We start from the raw sequence: 18,107 nt of genomic DNA, 5'->3' as shown, positions 1-18,107 counted from the left end.
ATTTTTTCTTCATGGGTCTACAAAATGGCTCAGCTAACCAATAGACAGATAAGCCTGGTTGCTAACAACAAAGGAATTTGTGTGAAAACACTTGTCCCAGGGGCAAACACGATATTTTATCGCTACTTCCAAGCTGCCTAAAATAATTTGTTTTTGAGATACAAAGTCAAGAGAAGCTCATCTCCTTGCCCTAATGCAGTAACACACCTCAGCAGCAGCAACATTTAACTACATTTAATATGAATTACATTTAATGTAAAGTAATATATAGTCTGAGCTCTAATTTGAACTATTTACATGAATTTAGAGAGGCCAGTGTGGGAGATGTAACTATTTTAATATACAGGTATAACACCAATGTTTAGGAGTTCAAAAGTAACTGCACAAGTACACGTGAAGCCTATTTCCCATCTGGCGATGTCATCCCAGACCTTTCACCTTCCTGTTGATCTTTGATAACTTTGGCTGTATGTTTAGGGTCATTGTCCTGCTAAATGATGAAAAATCCAACAAGTTTGGATGTATTTGACCTCTGCATGATTAGCATTACAATCATCAATAAATGCCATTCTGACAGTTCCACCAGCAGCCATACATTTCCAAGCCACAACAGCACCATGTTTGACAGATAAGATGATATAGCTTTGAGTCGTGAGCTTTTTCCTTTTTCCTCCACGGTCGAATCTAATTTAATCTTTTTATTTTGATAGAGGTTGAGATCTGTTTCATCCACCCATGGAAGATCACAGTTCACAGCTCACAGGGAACTATATTAAAAGGTTCTTTCTATACTGATGCAAAACTAGTCAAATTAAAGCTGAGACTAAGCACATTATTTCCAGCTACACTGACATAGTTATTTGCTCAACGCCTTTATCCATAGTGACTTATAAGGTCTTGAAACAACGTGCTATTAGAAGAAGTGGTTTCGTTTCATGAGATACAAGAGCAAGAAAGAAGAAATAATTTTATTTTGGTAACTACATGTGCTAAAGGACAGAGAGCCATAAGAACTGTACAAACCATTTTCCGGCTAGAATGGATGTGCCAAGCCTTGTGTCACCTCTAAATCTGCACACATACTGTATGTTTAGTAATAGTAATGAATCAGTTCAGTCTTGATTTCCTAGAGAAGGTGAACCACCTAATCAGATCCAAGTAGGTGTTTGAACAGTGTGTTGGTTGTGTGTCTGTGTGTGTATTTCTCCCCTTATTCATCATATGCCTCTTTTATCCTGAATTCTGTTGGTTGATAAAGTTTTCTTTCCTTTTCCTATACACATGCTTCCACCTTTTTCTTTTTCCAATGTCCTGTCCAATTTTCTCCCCTTTGTCTATGTTTCATATCCTTTAATCATTCATATGTAAGTAATACATACTATACCTTTCTTTCTGAAACGTGTCTTACTCCTGTGAGGTTGTGCCACACCCTTGCAGCCTCACTCTAGTAAAACAGACCTGCTGCGAAGAAAAAGGCTCATTATTGTGTTACGTTAAAACAACTGATATAGAATAGCACTCTTATTTTATCTCACAGCACAAACATTCAGGATGGGGACTGTCCTGTGACAGATGGGAAATAGGCTTTGTCACTTTCTTGGGTATCATATTTTCTCTTTGCAGGATGCAGTGCATTTCATGCCATGAAGGACCACTCCCATTTCTTCAGCATTCCCATCCTCCCTTCTCTCCTCTTGCTGAGCAGCTGTTCAGACCCTCCTTGTGTCACAGCAGCTGGGGAGGAGGGGGAGGAGGAGAAGGTTGGGTGGAGAATGTTCTCTCAAGAAGTCCTGGCTGGAAGCCATAGCTGCTTCCTGTCCTTCTCTTTCATCCCCTGCAGTTCATATTAAGAACAGCAACCGCAAAAGGCTGCTTGTAAATCACTTCCTGTCTGAATAAATGATTATTCCCATATTACAGTCTGAATAAATGATTATTCCCATATTACAGTGCGAATAAAAAGCACAGTGTTTGGTTCATACTGCAGTGAGGATTTCCCAGGCTCGGAATGTACTGATTATACCATCAACAGTATTCAGGCCTCAAATGCCTCCCATTCCATAAAGGATTCAATGCCACTTAAAGAACAGGGTCTTTATGCTGCAGAAGACTATTGCTAAGTCACACATGAAGTGCCACGGTTGAGCCATTGTGTCAGTCACCAAAACTGCAATCCAGAAGATTTCAGTTCCTCAAACAGGATAGAACCAGAGAGAAAACACCCCAACGTCAATCCAGCTGAACAGCAGTCACGCACAGAGAGACAGGCAGACATGGAAGCCACGTGATCATCCCACTGAATGACATCATTGCAGAGAATCTAGGACAAAGAGGGAGGAGAGCTGAGAAGCTGGCATGCTGGGCAAATACCATGGCAGGCCTTAGCAATATGAACGCCCGTCTTATATCAGCTCGAGTGACATAGAAGCATCATGTGCAGCAGTAGCACTTACCAATTTTCATCATTAATCAGGTGTCAGGTGCAATGAATGCCTGAAAGCACAGACAGCAGAATTTTATACAGATTTTGCTCAAATGGCCATCACACAAAACATAGCTCTTCTCTATTGATTTGCAATTTACCACACCTAGAGGGCTCATTCCTCTGCATGCATAATCGATGAGCTTTGTTTAAAAAGGCTCTTTATTCAGCAACAATTCCATGAAATGCTCAGAAATTCCAATGTAAATTTATACTGCACCAAGGTTCAAGTTGAACTTAAATCACCCTCATCAAATCATAACCAAAACCTAAAAATAAATTTGAACCTATGTATCGCAATGCAATGCATTTAGCAGGTTTTTTTAATTAGAATATTGCTGAAATTTGAAAGTAATATTGACAGTCTAGCTGGGATAGAACTGCATATCTAAATAATGGTAGTAAAGCCTTTTTTTTTTTCTTTTTTTGTGTCAGTGCACAGGAGCAAATCCCCTGCCCTGCATGTATAAATTTGATAGCGCCGCCCTCCCATTCAGCAGTTGTTGCATCGACCCCGTTGGGTACAACACGCGACGCAAAGACAACCTTTTTTTAAAATAAAAAAAACACCTTTCTTCACATTTTCTCTTTCTTCTCCTCCTCTTTAAACCTCCAACGAAAACATGGTAAGAAAACAATTTCTCTTTCTGTGTGCGCGGAAGGTTTTAGTGAGGTGGAAATAGAGGAAATTAAGCAGCAGCAGCCGGTGTAACGTTATCTGCTGTTACACGACGTCGTCATCGCTTTTCCAGCTTTAGATGAGGCTCTAATCCAACAACGCGCCTTTCGACGCGGATTTTAGCCATTATATTTATTCACATTTCATGTAGGAATATTTCGGTTTGCGATTTGACATCATTTGCTGCTGATGGACCGATTGGTCTGCAGCAGTGGCAAGATGTGATTGTCATTGTGTAGAGAACAATGCAGTGACTGACGGCTTTCGGTGGCAGGCAGTGAGGATAAGGGGGGGAAATGTTTTTTCTTTGTAAAGCAATGGCATAATTTGACTTTATTTATTTGTTTTGTCAAAATTAGACGCTAAAGCCGCACCTTTGAGGACGACTTACCCTTTTTCGGTGCAGGGAGGGGCAGATTGGATGTGGATGGATGGAGACATCAGACTGCAGCTGTCATTTTTAATTTTATAGGATACAACAGCAAATACATTATAAATCTCATCCAAGATTAAAGAGATGTAGCTTGTTTGATGCAAGCACAGTGCTTCCTTTTAAACATGAACTACAGATCATGTATTGTAATAAGCTGTGTCATATGTACATTGATTCTATCCAAACTAGTGGTTTAAATTGGATTAAATGCAGATGTGTACGACCTTAGATGATACAGTTGGGATTTGTTGTAATTCTGCATCTTTCAGACATGAGAGGAACTGGAATATTCCAGACTGATAACATGGATGCGCTTGTGCTCATGCAAATCAATTTGCATTTGTGCTTATGCTTGCAAAAGGAAGGTGAGCGAAGGACTAAAAAAAAAAAAAGGGGGAGGCCAGAAAAGACTGAAGGAGAGACACGAGCAGCATCCTGGCTCTGTGGGGGCTGCTGTCAGCCATTTATGTCCCTTCTTGATTGTGGTGCAGGGAGGTGGCTCCTGCTGCACTGCTTGTTCATCTTAGATAGGGGGAGCAAGGGAATGTATGCAGCATGAAGCATTTACAAATATCAGCAGGGTCTGAATGTAATTAAGTGTTAAAATTAACACTGATAAATAATCTTTTTCTTTCCCTGCAGCGTGAGTGTATCTCTATCCACGTTGGTCAGGCTGGTGTCCAGATTGGCAATGCCTGCTGGGAGCTTTACTGCCTGGAACATGGGATCCAGCCGGACGGACAGATGCCCAGTGATAAGACTCTCGGTGGAGGAGACGATTCCTTCAACACCTTTTTCAGTGAGACTGGAGCTGGAAAGCATGTCCCCAGAGCTGTTTTTGTGGACTTGGAGCCCACTGTCATCGGTGAGTGGCATCAATCATCACAAATTAAAGTGAAAAATCTGAAACCGGTTCTCAACAATTGATTGTTTTTGATTTATATTTTAAATAAACCTTTTTAGATGAGGTTCGCACTGGAACCTACCGGCAGCTATTCCACCCTGAGCAGCTGATCACCGGTAAGGAGGATGCTGCCAACAACTACGCACGTGGACACTACACCATCGGCAAAGAGATCATTGACCTGGTTCTGGACAGGATCCGCAAACTGGCAAGTAACTTGTAGTATGAAGGAGTTAAATTTTTTACTTTGACCTAAAATAGCAAACTTAATCATAACTCTGTATCTCTCACTTGCTCACTGTCCCCCCTCTTTCCTCAGGCTGACCAGTGCACTGGTCTTCAGGGCTTCCTGGTTTTCCACAGCTTTGGAGGTGGCACCGGCTCCGGTTTCACCTCCTTGCTGATGGAACGCTTGTCAGTTGACTACGGCAAGAAGTCCAAGCTGGAGTTCTCCATCTACCCAGCTCCCCAGGTGTCCACAGCTGTGGTGGAGCCCTACAACTCCATCCTGACCACCCACACCACCCTGGAGCACTCTGACTGTGCCTTCATGGTGGATAACGAGGCCATCTACGATATCTGCCGTAGGAACCTCGACATCGAGCGTCCTACCTACACCAACCTGAACAGGTTGATCAGTCAGATTGTGTCCTCCATCACGGCTTCCCTTCGTTTTGATGGTGCCCTCAATGTTGATCTGACAGAGTTCCAGACCAACTTGGTGCCATATCCCCGTATCCACTTCCCTCTGGCCACCTACGCCCCTGTCATCTCTGCTGAGAAAGCTTACCATGAGCAGCTTTCAGTAGCTGAGATCACAAACGCCTGCTTTGAGCCAGCCAATCAGATGGTCAAATGTGACCCTCGCCACGGCAAATACATGGCTTGCTGTCTGCTTTTCCGTGGTGATGTGGTGCCCAAAGATGTGAATGCTGCCATTGCCACCATCAAAACCAAGCGCACCATCCAGTTTGTGGACTGGTGTCCCACTGGTTTCAAGGTTGGCATCAACTACCAGCCCCCCACTGTGGTTCCTGGTGGAGACCTGGCCAAGGTCCAGAGGGCTGTGTGCATGCTGAGCAACACCACTGCTATTGCAGAGGCCTGGGCTCGGCTTGACCACAAGTTCGATCTGATGTACGCTAAGCGTGCCTTTGTTCACTGGTATGTGGGTGAAGGTATGGAGGAGGGAGAGTTCTCTGAGGCCAGAGAGGACATGGCAGCTCTGGAGAAGGATTATGAGGAGGTAGGAGTCGACTCCATTGAGGGTGAGGGAGAGGAAGAAGGAGAGGAATATTAAGAGGGACATGAAGGCATTAGTTAAACAGGAAAAAGTTGATTACAATGTGTGGTTGTATGCATTCCAAACAGAAGTTGTTGTTTATCAATTAAAGTTTGGCTGTTCAGAATTAAACTACTGAAATTGTCAAGTTTGGCTGTGATCTAAATAAAATTCCTGTTACATGAATTTGTTGGTCTTTTTTACTAAGACATACAGCATATAACAACATTTTTAACTATAATATCCAGTATTTCTACTAATCTAATATCTTGGCGTGGGAACTTGCTGTCAAAGCCTCTTGTAATCCAGACTTGCATAAAAGTCTTAAATTCCCAACATTCTTACACCATAATAATGAGAACAATTACAATCATACTAATTGAAATGTTGAGTTTCCTCCCATAACAACGTGATTTACTTCATATTTCAAATCTACAACGTTATTCTAACTAATAGAAGAAGTTACAGTCTTGCTAGCGTTGAAAACATGATTGAGTCCAGCTTCAGATTATTTGGAAGGGAACAGTAAGTCAGTAAGTCTCAACTAGCCCTTAAGAAGCTCAGCCATCAGTGTAGCTGCATAATAGTGTTATAAATGTGTCATGCATCAGTACAACAAGAACAGTTTGGAGCAAATTTTATTCATAAAATGTTCAACATTTTTTTCAAATGAAAGCAACAGATTTATTACTTAACTTGCTTTAAATAGGTACAAAGACCAGGCCATGTCTAAAAGCATAACTCCAAATACTTTGGATTTAAATCTAAATGTTACACACTCATGAAACTTATGCAAATATGTATGAAAATATGTAAAAAAAACAATGTATAATAGACAACCCAGGTGTGTGAAAATTGTAAATGCGATGTTGCTTGGTTTTTCATTTGGTTGTGTAGTGCTGGTGACGGCTCACACCGGTCTGTCTTGCAGCAGAGGGCAGTTATCGATGGCTCCTCGTCTGTTCAGGAGGTTCCAGAATATTAAGGCTCTGGAGCAGCTATGAGCCTGACCGTGCTGTGGCCCTCCAGACACAATGCTATCTTCCTTCAAAGGGCGATAAGACTTGAAGTGCCTGATGAGTGATGCACAGAATCCAGATAGGTTTTATTAAGTGGCTAAAATATATATGATCACAATCACTATGTATTAAATGCTGGTTGTTACTGAAAACACAAATCTAACAATGTTTCATGGATATATGCATTATTTGGTACTAAACAACAGTTTTTTAGCATTTTGAGGGCAAGAAAACCAAATCTATCAACACAGCATCGATTTATTAACCATTTCAGTTGGAAGCAACAATATGCTGCTTTGCTGTCAGTGCTATTCTGTGAGTAACAGGAGGCACTGACATTACCTCTCCACCTTATGTTGAGTCTTGGAATATGATTCCTACTACAAATATTTAAGAAAAACAACATCAAATTCAAAATGAGCTAATATTTTCCATAAAATGCTAAAATATCTCATTTTCAACTTTTGATATGTTGTTTATGTTCTATTTTCAATAAAACATGGGTTGATGAGATTTGCAAATCATTGTATTCTGTTTTTATCTGTATCTTCCCAACTTTTTTGGAATTGGGGTTGAAGTTTTAAATGGCATTCTCGTTGGGAAAGTGTTGCTTACTTATGTGCCCAGCAGTTACACACTCCAGTTATTTGGAGTTGTGGTACTGACAACTTCAACTTTATTAATCCGATATTACATGTAACATATTTCTGATCTATAGTATATAGACATATATTGTAGAGGCCACTTTGTTTTGAAGATCAATGTTGGTTTTGTATTTTAATAGGATTTACTGACAGCAAGACAAATATAGATTATCACCTGGCATATCCCTTAAATAAATTGATATCCAAATTACACATCAGGTTACTTACTTGTAGGAATATGCCACAATTCCTACAGCTACAACAAGCAACAAAACACCCAACAACATGGAGATAGTGCCAGAAGATGACACACCAGAACCTGGAACCAAGATCACACAATTAGTACGCAGGGAAAAGCAGAAATGTATTATCAAACTTTGTAAACTTGTATGTGGTAGTTTTTATGTTGCGTACCAATATCGACATTAAATTTGGCACTTGTGACAGCTAAACTGACATCATTGGCCATGGACACGTTGATACAGTAGACACCAGAGTCATTGAAGAAGTGATGCAGCACCATCTGGCACTCTTTGGAAGGCTCCACCATATTGCATGCAGTGTGAATTGGCCTCAAGCACTCTGCATCCAGAATCACACTGCACACCTCTTTAGGGATGCTGGAAAAGATGGAGGAGATGCCTCAGTGAAAAAAATGATCAATAATCCATTTTTAAAGGAAACAAATTGTTTGAATTGATTATTTGAACTGTTACCTTCCCTGACAGGAAACAGTGATATCCAAAACATTTTTATTCATTTGAGGTGTTGCCATGACAACATTGTTCATTTGTATTATCTCTACTTTTTCGATTCCCTCTGAAAACAAGGACAAGTTTCCATAAGAGAAGCAATGTCACTAATAGTCATTTGAAATATTTTCATTTTACTAACAAACTACTAACAAACTATCTCTCACCATACACTTCGATCCCAGTGCAGAAGGAACCATAGCGATAAATCACACAGTCATCGTCAGAAGGTTTATCGTCAGCCTCCCTCTTAGCAACCACTGCTACTGTTGCTTGGCCTGTTAGTGTCACTGTTTGCTGTTTATCTGGTGAGTACAAACACAGAATGGGCCATTGTGTCATCATGTATATTCTTCTGTCGTCATTTAAACTATGTTATTTTCTGACTTTGACAAAGCTGAATATACATATTTTGTTTAACATAGTGATTTCACAGCTTAAATTAAACAGAAATTTGAGGTGATGCAAATAGCTTTGTTCAGAATTTGTCAGGGCTGCAACTAACAAATATTTTATTATAGATTCATCTTCAAGCATTTCTGATAAATTACTTTTTTTGGCATAACCTTTGTGATGGGGAAGGTCCTCAGTCAATCAGGTGTGGTAACATGGACATTGACTCAAGTCAACTGGACTTTGTTCTTCTTAGTTGGAGTTCAACTAAGGGAAATACTTGCACTTTCACTTGAGTAAATTAAGTTTTTGTACGTCTACCACCTCTGAAAATGTGAAGTCTGACTTTAGAATTTTATGACCTGGATCTTTTGTAGACCCATAAACATGTTAGATGAAATAAAATACCTCTGCGTCAGCATTTAAATTAGGATTCAATCAAAAACCTCAGAGCACAGTGGAGCAATTCACTATGTAGTCAACTTGTGTGTTTCATACAATGATAATGCTTTTTTGAAAATTTGCATAACATTTACATTTAGGAAAATTGGGTGATGCTTTTATCTGGTTCATCTGGCACCTGGTTACCTGCTATGAGCTCTTTTTTTTACTTTAACAGGACACATTCCTTGTGTTGCAGATACCATCTCTGTTGGAGATTCATCAAATTACTGAGGTAGTAATAAACCTGTATCCTGATAAAGTACTTGGAAATTGTTTACCTGCTTTGGACCCCGTTCCTGCCTTGCTGTCAGCTGGCATGTCATGGTTTATTGGGGAGGGGGTCTTGGCCACTGAGGGTGTATCCTGTGGAGGCTGATTAGTGGAGGCAGAGGAGGCCTCATCCTCAGTGTTGTCCTCCTCCATGTCCGAGGGAACCATGTTGACATTTAGACCAGCTGACTTGGTGGAAACCAGTAGAGGGAGAGCTGACGCTAGTGCAGAAGCTTTCACTGAGAAGAGAGTGAATTCAGTCCATGCATCAGTATGATGTTTGTACACAGCTGTAAATATACAGATGCAGATTTTAGAAAGTTTCAGCATGTATGAAATATGAAGTTACCTTAGCACAAAGCCAAGAAACGGGGTCCCAACTAATTTTGCCTACTAACCCTATAAAAGCCAAACTATAAAAATGTTTGGGTTAACAGTCTGTTGGACTCATATCTCGGCCAAGAGTAGAAATGAAACACACCAGTGAAATAAATAACATTATTTAGTAAAGCTTTAGTGACACTGTTACTGAACCTCTAACGTTGCCCAGGCAGCTGTTTCCAGTCTTTATGCTAAGCTAGGCTAACTAGCCTCTGGTAGCATTTAATGGACATCAGACCAAAGACACACTGCTACCTTACTATTTCTGTTCTGTCATTAACATACAGTTTCAACAGGCCAGTATCTTGATGGCCAAAGTTTTCTTAATATTTTAGACCTTTACCACTAACATAATACATTTTCTAATAAACATTCGATGCATTAACAAGCTAGCGGCTGGTTAGCTTAGCTTAGAATTAAAAGTGGTAGCAAACAGTTAGCTTTGCTCCTCCATAGTTATCTACATGGGTCTAGAATTTACAGTATAGACATGGTAATAATTATATGAGGCATAACTAAATGCTAATGTTGGCTTGTTAATTATAGGCCAGTTTTATTAAGACACTTTAAACTGATTTTAGAAATATTCTAATGTAAGTTAGACGGATCCACTAATATAAAAACTCGCTCATTTTAAGTCTAAAAGCTTAAGTAGCCCCGCTGCTAATTTATAACATGGCCTGTGTTTTTCTGTGTTAAGCTGAATTTACTAAGTAAATTATCCTTAGAACTGGTAGGTGCTTTAAGGAGCCATAACTTTTCTTTAATTTCTTAATAAACAGCTATTGTGGGTTATTATTAGATCATATAAAGTTGCCTCTTTTAATACTGTTTCCTCACCTGTGGTTCCCTGATCGGCAGGTGGACCCGGGGCCTTGGTTGGCGTGTCAGATGGAGGGTTGCATGCCTTATCAGGGATGACTGCCTGGATCACCACCTGAGGCTTAAAGGAACCGGAGTTGATGTACGTGTGAGTGACAGTCAGCTCTCGTGATATGAGGGCGCCGCTCTCGTCCCCAAAGTCCCAGTTGAAGGTAATGTCTGCATTGCTAAGGTACTGGCTGGGATCGTGGAGGGTGATAGTGAAGGCGATCGCTCTGTTCTGGATGAAGCGCATGTCCCCAGCCACGACGTCGTTCACTTGGTCCAGGGAGACAGCAAACGGGATTTGATCTGAAAAGGGGTTTGTTTTGTAATTCATACCATGACTGAGATGGCCACATTGTAGCTCTTCCTCATAAGATCTATTAGTATTGTGTAGTGTATCTCTGCTTTGCATGTTTCAAATGGGGTTTGTTTTTGTCACTAACTAACCAGTGATGGAGAACTGAGTGGACGCGTATCCCAGAGGAATGAACTTCTCCTTGCTTCGGTAGTGGTAGATCACAATGTCCATCGTGTAGGAGCCCAGTGGGATGTCATCCGTGTTAATGGTCAGGGAGGAAGAGGGGCCGTCGGCCACCTGCCAGTACTGACCTGCCGAAAAACATCCAGAGCCTGGTGAGATATCCAGCTTCTTCATCACACACATGAATGAATGGCTTTAATGCACTTAATATAATAATGTTGTTTTTCTACTTGTTTGCTCAAGGTGAGATGTTGATGATCTTTTTAATGTCCTGTGAGAAAATTCTTGAACGCTTGTGTCATATACCAAAATTCCAAACATTTATTTTTTCCCTAAAGACATTTTTTCTTTTACATATAGTACAAAGGAAGTGGTCTGGTCAAATGATAGGGCTCAAACATAAAGCATCATATCCTGGCATGTGTCTCTCTGAGCCTTTAAATAAAGCTCCACTTACCCCAAGTCTTCCAGACAAACACGTAGCTTGGCTTCTTGTCACTCTTAACTGGGGTCCCATCAGGGAAAACAGCTTCCCAGTCTGCACTTTGTGTTGGATATACTGGATCAGACTCATGATATTTTGTTCCTGTAGCAGAAGTAGGAGCATTATAACATTTAAACAAGACAAAAATTCAGGAGCTTTTTGGGACTTTACATTCTACATTAAATGTAGAATATCACTATATGCACGTCAACATGTTAAATACTGTTAAATGCTGCACTACACATTCCTGTATTTAGTGCGACTAAACACATCTTCCCGTAATCTTCATCATCACTTAATTTGAGATACTACTCAAATGCTTCACTATTAGTTTAGAGTGCTTTACTTAAGTATTTTTCACTGTTTCTATTGAGCTAGGGGGCAGCTGTAGCTCAGTTGGTAAGGCAGTCGTCCACGGACCACAGGGTCAGTAGCTCAATCCCCGGTCCCGGCTATATGTTGAAGTGTCTATGGGCAAGACAGTGAACCCCCCACAGCCCATTTCCCTCCCCAGCTGTGCAGTGCCGGTCCAAGCCCAGTAGAAATTGGGGAGGGTTGTGTCAGGAAGGACATCCGGCGTAAAAACTGTGCCGAATCAACAAGCAGACAATGATCTGCTGTGGCGACCCTGAACCCACGGGATAAACCGAAAGGACAAAAAAAAAAAATAAAAACTGTCTCTATTTAGCTGTGCTTGTTACTATTCTTGTGTTTGTGCAACACCTGAATTTTGACCTAAAGATGGAAAGTAAGATAGACCGCAAAGGTATTACATGTTCTCTGGGCAGCGTGAATGTGCAAACTAAATTTATGGTTGTTGTGTTGCTACAAAACTCAGCCTTGATGTCGTACAACACCAATTCTAAAAGGGTTCGGAGGATTTGTTAAATATAAGCAAAAACAGAAGGCAATAATTTGCAAATCTCATCAAACCATATTTTATTCACAATAAAACATAAACAACATATCAGATGTTGAAACTGAGATATTTTACCATTTCATGGAAAAATATTAGCTCGTTTTGAATTTGATGGCAACAACACACCGTAGAAAAGTTAGCAGAGGGACAACGAAAGGCTGGAAAAGTAATTGCTGCAAATCAAAAACAAAAGGAGGAGCATTTGAAACCTTATTAGGTTAATTGGCAACAGGTCAGTAACACGACTGGGTATAAAAGGAGCATTTCAGAGAGGAAAGCAGAGCCTCTTCAATGTAAAGGTGGGCAGAGGTTCACCAATCAGCGACAAACTGTGCCAAATAATTGTGGAACAATTTCAGAAAAAATGTACTTTGAAGATCAGACCATGTACAGTATATAATATCATCAAAAGATTGAGAGAACCAGGAAGAATCTCTGTGCGCATAATGCCGAAGCAAATTAGATGTGCGTGATCTTAACTGCCCTTAGGCGGCACTTCATTTAAAACAGGTATCATTCTCTACTACACATCACTGCTCGGGAACAATCGCCGTAAGTGAACACGGTTCTCTGTACAATCCACAAATGTAAGTCAAAGCTGTATCATGCAAAGAAGAAGTCATATGGGAACATGATCCAGAAACAAATCCATGGTCTCTCTGCCAAATCTAATTTAAAATGGTTTGAGGCAACATGGAAAACTGTTTTGTGGTCAGATCATTTTGACCACAGATATTTAAAACTTTGAAATTGTTTTCAGGAATCATGGATGCCCTGTTCTACGGACTAAAAAAGAGAGGGACCATTCACCTTTTAATCAGCAGAAAGTTCAAAAGTCTGCTTCTCTGATGGTTCCATTAGTGCCTATGCTGTGGGCAGCTTACACATCTGGAAAGGCACCATCAATGCTGAAAAGTACATGGAGGTTTTAGAGCAACGTATGCTCCCATCCAGACAACGTCTCTTTCAGGGAAGACATTGCATATTTCAGCAAGACAATGCTAAACCGCATACTGCATCCATCACAACAGCATGGCTTCGCAGGAGAAGAGTCGGGGTGCTGAACTGTTCTGCCTGGTGCATCATAAAATGACAAATCCAGTAACAAAGGCCCAGGACTGTTGAACAGTTAGAATCCTGCATCAGACAAGAAAGGGATAACATTCGTCTCCTAAAACTCCAGCAACTGGTCTCCTCACTTCCCGGACATTTACAGACAGTTGTTAAAAGAAGAGGGGATGCTACACAATGGTAAACATCACCCTCTTCCAACTTTTTTGAGATGTGTTGCTGCCATTACATATAAAATTACAAAATATTTCCAAGAAATAGTAAAATGTCTCAGTTTCAACATCTGATATGTTGTTTATGTTGTATTATAAACAAAATGTGAGTTGATGAGTTTTGCATATCATTGCATTCTGTGTTTATTTAAATTTACACATCCTCTCAACGTTTGTGGAATTGGGGTTGTAGATTACCAAATTACGTGGCAATCTGTCAAGTAGTTGTTCACTAAAAACTAAAACTGTTACTTTATGGTAGTGGAAGAGGTTCATCCTCTATGCACCACGGACATGTCTATTTAGTGCAGATCAGTTCTGTGACATATGACACATACAGTAAGTGTGTATTGTGCCCATTGTCACCATCGTGTGTAATGTGTACATGGTTTGTTACCATCAACTATGCAGTCTTCAGCCCAAACAACTTCTCCGTTAGGCTGCACCTTCTGGTTGTGTGGGAACTCCAAGTCAATGGTGAAGGTAACTTTAGCTCCAGTCAGAGTTGGTGAATCATTCCCTACATTGAAGGTCACTTTTCCACCTGTTAGAGAAAACAGAAACACTGAGCGACGGACACCAAAGTAAGTACATGATTCATGCATTTTGATTTCCTTTTCTTTGTGTCAGTGTCCATTTCCTGTCACTAACCAATGCAAACAAACAAAATGCTTCCAAAATCTTTAAAAAAAGTGTGATATAAACAATTGTTTTGAAGTTTCTTAAAGTAAATCAGAAAGTGAACACACCTTTCCAGGAGTCTTTGTTCCGTGGGTCTCCATCTTTCCAGATTGGGTACATCTTAGTGTTCCACGATGAATATCGAGTGAAACGATTTTTAGGTTCTGAAATTTAAAAAAGAATTACAAGTTACAGTAATTACAATTTAAAATACACATTAAAATGTAAACACTGCTCAATGTTTTTAAGGAACATTTGTTTTGCAAAAAATGCCAATCCTTTAGGTTAAAACTGAAAATTCCTACAGTCATGTGCAAAAATTAGGCCCCCGCTTATTTTAATATGTAAATAAATGAGTAAATAAAGGATTTTTTTTTATCAACATAATGTTTAATGCAAATTTCTAAGTTTTAATTTATCAAAGAAGAGGCAAACCTTTGCATTAAATACATGTTTATTACTTATTATTAAAGTCATAGTAAACAAACAAAATGTGCAAATGTTTGCATCGTCATTGTAACATTTGTAATACCTAATTGCGTATTAAATATTATGTTAATGTGTGTATGTTTTACTCCTTTTGCCATGTCAAAATAAAGGAGTAATAACTGAGTGTAATGACTGTAATTGTAGCTGCGCACAAAACACCAAATTAGTGGGTTTAATTGCCAATATTAATGTCAAGCTCCTTCAATCCTTCTCATGTGATGCTCAGCTGAGTGTGTGTTTGATTGTATCACAGATTAACAATGTCACAAGGATTTAACCTCAATTCAGTTTTAACAATAGCTCACAATGCCAACAGAGCTTTTGCAGTGCAGTTGAATGTGACTTTTGAATCTGGACTTGTTCAGGGTAATAACTCTTTTCTTTTTTGACTCCAGTCATTTTTCTGTGATAATTGCTGAACTTGAAGCCAACTGTTGAATGGTGAACTATGAAAATTAATGTAATACCTGTAAGATAACGCATGCTGGTCCATTTTCCAAAGTATCAGACTGAATGAATAAGTTCATTTCTTAAAATACAAATGTTGATTTCAACAGATATATTGACTATGAGCAATAAGAATTATTACAACCAATAATTAATTGATTCATTTTTCATGTTATTTGGGCTTTTTAGTGTTGTCAAAGACTGGATTAAAGTAAATAGACAAATATCAAATCCTTTTTTTATTTACTTTCATGCTATCTTGATTAATTGAATTTATCTTGCTATCATATTTGATTTGATTAGGACATTTTTGTTACTGATTACACTACAAAATTTACAAGATGACGCTGTGTTATATATTAAATTACCAGCAGCAAAAAAAATTGTTTCCACTAGTTTCACTTTGACTGACTACAACAGTAATTGTTGCTCTTTACACATCATCATCATCAGTAATACAAATCTAATGATAAAATATATTAGTGTACAACAAGGACAAGGGCGCAGGAAGGTAGAGCGGTTGTCCACCAATCTCGCAGTTGTTGGTTCAATCCCCGGCTCCTCCAGTAACGTGTCAAAGTGTCCTTGAGAAAGACACTGAACCCCAACTTAGTTGCTCCCGGTGAGTGTTGGCCAGCTGCACAGCAGCTCCCTCACCGGTGTGTGAGTGTGTGTGTGATTGTGAGTGTGAATGGGTGAATAAGAAGCAGTGTAAAGCGCTTTGAGTGCCAATAGGTAGAAAAGTGTTATATAAGTGCAGACCATTTAACATAATCTGGAACTTTTTATTACCTTTTAACTTTTATTAATTTTATCACAATCCCTACACAACTTTGCTCAAGTGATGTTTTTAACATATTGAGTATTTATTCATTGCAGCCCTGCTGCCTTTTTTATATAAAAGATCTGTTTACGTCTACACCACTGACGGAAGGACAGATTAGTCGGTTTACTGTTGTTGTCCATCTTTAAAAATTCTATGCCCTTCTGGTAAACGACTGCCATAAAAGAAAAGTGCTGAGTACTTTGCATTAATTTGAAGATGCAAAGTGCCTGAGCTATGTATGTTTAAAACTGCAATTCAGTCTAATAACCTTTATGGGATTTGTTTATCATACTTTCCCCTTAATTGAAACACATGTTCTGTACTTACTTGCCACAGTTTGTGAAGCCCCCACCAGCAGCACCAGCAATACAGTGGACGTCCTCATTGTCACTGCTTCTCCTCTCTTGGAAAAATCCCTTTTGTGAGCAGCAAGCAACCGAAAACTGGCTTATAAACCGTGTGATTTTTGACCTCACAGAGTGCATCAGCACATGGAAAGCCCTTTAGCCCACCCCTCTCTCAATGAGCTTTAGGAGGCACCTGGTCTGATGGTGACTTTGTGTATTTACAGTAAAAGCATGTCTCTGGGATTACAGTTGCACATACAGTAAAAAAATAACTGCTCCATGATCACATGAGCAATACAACAATGCTTATGTACGTTTTCATGACATCAGATTGGATCACAAGACATGTTCAACTTCAGTTTAATCAAACACAATAAATAATGGTAAAAAAAAACACGCTGCAAATGTAACACTTAGTAAGCTGTGTGGAATGTAACAGTATATTTACTTACTTTCTGTTCTTAATATTCTTTGACACCAATCAAAGGGATAAATACGTCTCAGACCAAAAGATTTATTTGTTCCTATAATTACTGGTTTCCCTGTGGATTATATAAAAACACATGACAACTACATAAAAACAGTATATTGTAATAGATTCAAATACCTAACAGTATTTAAATGAAGTAAAAATGACTCTACTAATAGTCAAACGTTTTCTTCCATCCCGATATAGTGTTTACTGCATGATTATATACAGTATACAGTTTGTTAGCAGGGGTTTTATCTGCACATGAGTTGCAGTACCTCTAGCAGTATAACAAAAGCCAACAACGAAAGAGGAAAATAAATAATTTGGATTCTTTAAATTTCTGTGCACTACAACAGGATTATATTTAGATCATGAGGGTTCAAGTATCATTATTTTATGAGTGGCAGTTACACAAAGCGTGTGCCTTTCAAATACAATATAAGGTCACCTAAATCTCTGCTAAAGTCACCTGACCCATTTTGTGCTGCCTCTCGAATTATATCGAATTATGTGCGGATTTACTCTGAAATTTGTGTTGCTACTCACAAGTACCATGTTGTCAGGCCCATGCAATGGAAAACTAAAAAATGTGGTTTTACTATTCGTAGAATTTATATCCACTTAAAGTGTATAACGATGGGATGAAGTGGAGTTTGTGAAATAATAACATGTAAAAAGGAGGTGTTGATTTCAGTGTCAGTGGAACAATAGATCACGCATGCTGCTAAGAAAAAAAGGGAGGAATGCGATGGTAAGGAGGATTAGTGAACACTTGTGACTCTCTAAATCCATCCAGCTTTGTCCTTCTACAACAGTGAACTATAAAGTCACTTTGTTGAAAGATTTTGTCTCGTTATTATGAGCCAAACTGTGACACTGCATAAACCTCTTTTCATACAATGTCAGCATTCAAAGCAAATTCTTTCTGAACCTCTTCTGTCTTCTGTTGTGTTGACCATGAACTCAATAACTTTTCTCAGTCCTCGTTTTCAAATTGTTTTTAAACTTGTGTATGTGTAAGCATACCGTAAAATATTTAAAATGTTTAAAAGCATTCATGTCTGCATCACACTTTGTGAAATTAATTTAACCAGGCTGAGAGTTTGAGTGAAAAATGTACATACAATG

General features: G+C 39.3%; 2 protein-coding genes across 2 annotated transcripts; one reads left to right on the top strand and one right to left on the bottom strand.

Annotated features, from left to right (window-relative positions):
• Positions 1 to 2,948: 2,948 nt before the first annotated feature.
• tuba1c (tubulin, alpha 1c) lies at positions 2,949 to 5,966 on the top strand. The gene is made up of 4 exons (XM_067527910.1): positions 2,949 to 3,108; positions 4,237 to 4,459; positions 4,558 to 4,706; positions 4,818 to 5,966. Exons 1-4 carry the CDS (start codon positions 3,106 to 3,108, stop codon positions 5,796 to 5,798), a joined length of 1,356 nt encoding a protein of 451 aa, XP_067384011.1. The 5' UTR covers positions 2,949 to 3,105; the 3' UTR covers positions 5,799 to 5,966.
• A 515-nt stretch (positions 5,967 to 6,481) lies between these two features.
• Positions 6,482 to 16,658, bottom strand: pmelb (premelanosome protein b). The gene is made up of 12 exons (XM_067527909.1): positions 16,488 to 16,658; positions 14,467 to 14,562; positions 14,115 to 14,261; positions 11,489 to 11,617; positions 10,998 to 11,159; positions 10,524 to 10,856; positions 9,311 to 9,541; positions 8,363 to 8,500; positions 8,160 to 8,262; positions 7,858 to 8,063; positions 7,672 to 7,762; positions 6,482 to 6,853 (listed from the first exon to the last, which is right to left on the bottom strand). Exons 1-12 carry the CDS (start codon positions 16,543 to 16,545, stop codon positions 6,691 to 6,693), a joined length of 1,857 nt encoding a protein of 618 aa, XP_067384010.1. The 5' UTR covers positions 16,546 to 16,658; the 3' UTR covers positions 6,482 to 6,690.
• Positions 16,659 to 18,107: the final 1,449 nt, after the last annotated feature.

The sequence above is a fragment of the Channa argus genome, chromosome 13 (genome assembly GCF_033026475.1).
Source record: "Channa argus isolate prfri chromosome 13, Channa argus male v1.0, whole genome shotgun sequence".
Classification (NCBI taxonomy): Eukaryota; Metazoa; Chordata; class Actinopteri; order Anabantiformes; family Channidae; genus Channa; species Channa argus.
This window is presented reverse-complemented; position numbering and strand designations above follow the sequence as displayed.

Coding starts and splice junctions, on each gene's coding strand:
- pmelb (XM_067527909.1), bottom strand. CDS start 16,545: ATGAGGACGTCCACTGTATTGCTGGTGCTGCTGGTGGGGGCTTCACAA. Junction 14,563..16,487: donor GGCTTCACAAACTGTGGCAA/GTAAGTACAGAA, acceptor TTTAAATTTCAG/AACCTAAAAATCGTTTCACT. Junction 10,857..10,997: donor CACTCAGTTCTCCATCACTG/GTTAGTTAGTGA, acceptor ACCCCTTTTCAG/ATCAAATCCCGTTTGCTGTC.
- tuba1c (XM_067527910.1), top strand. Junction 4,460..4,557: donor CTTGGAGCCCACTGTCATCG/GTGAGTGGCATC, acceptor AAACCTTTTTAG/ATGAGGTTCGCACTGGAACC. Junction 4,707..4,817: donor TGGACAGGATCCGCAAACTG/GCAAGTAACTTG, acceptor CTCTTTCCTCAG/GCTGACCAGTGCACTGGTCT.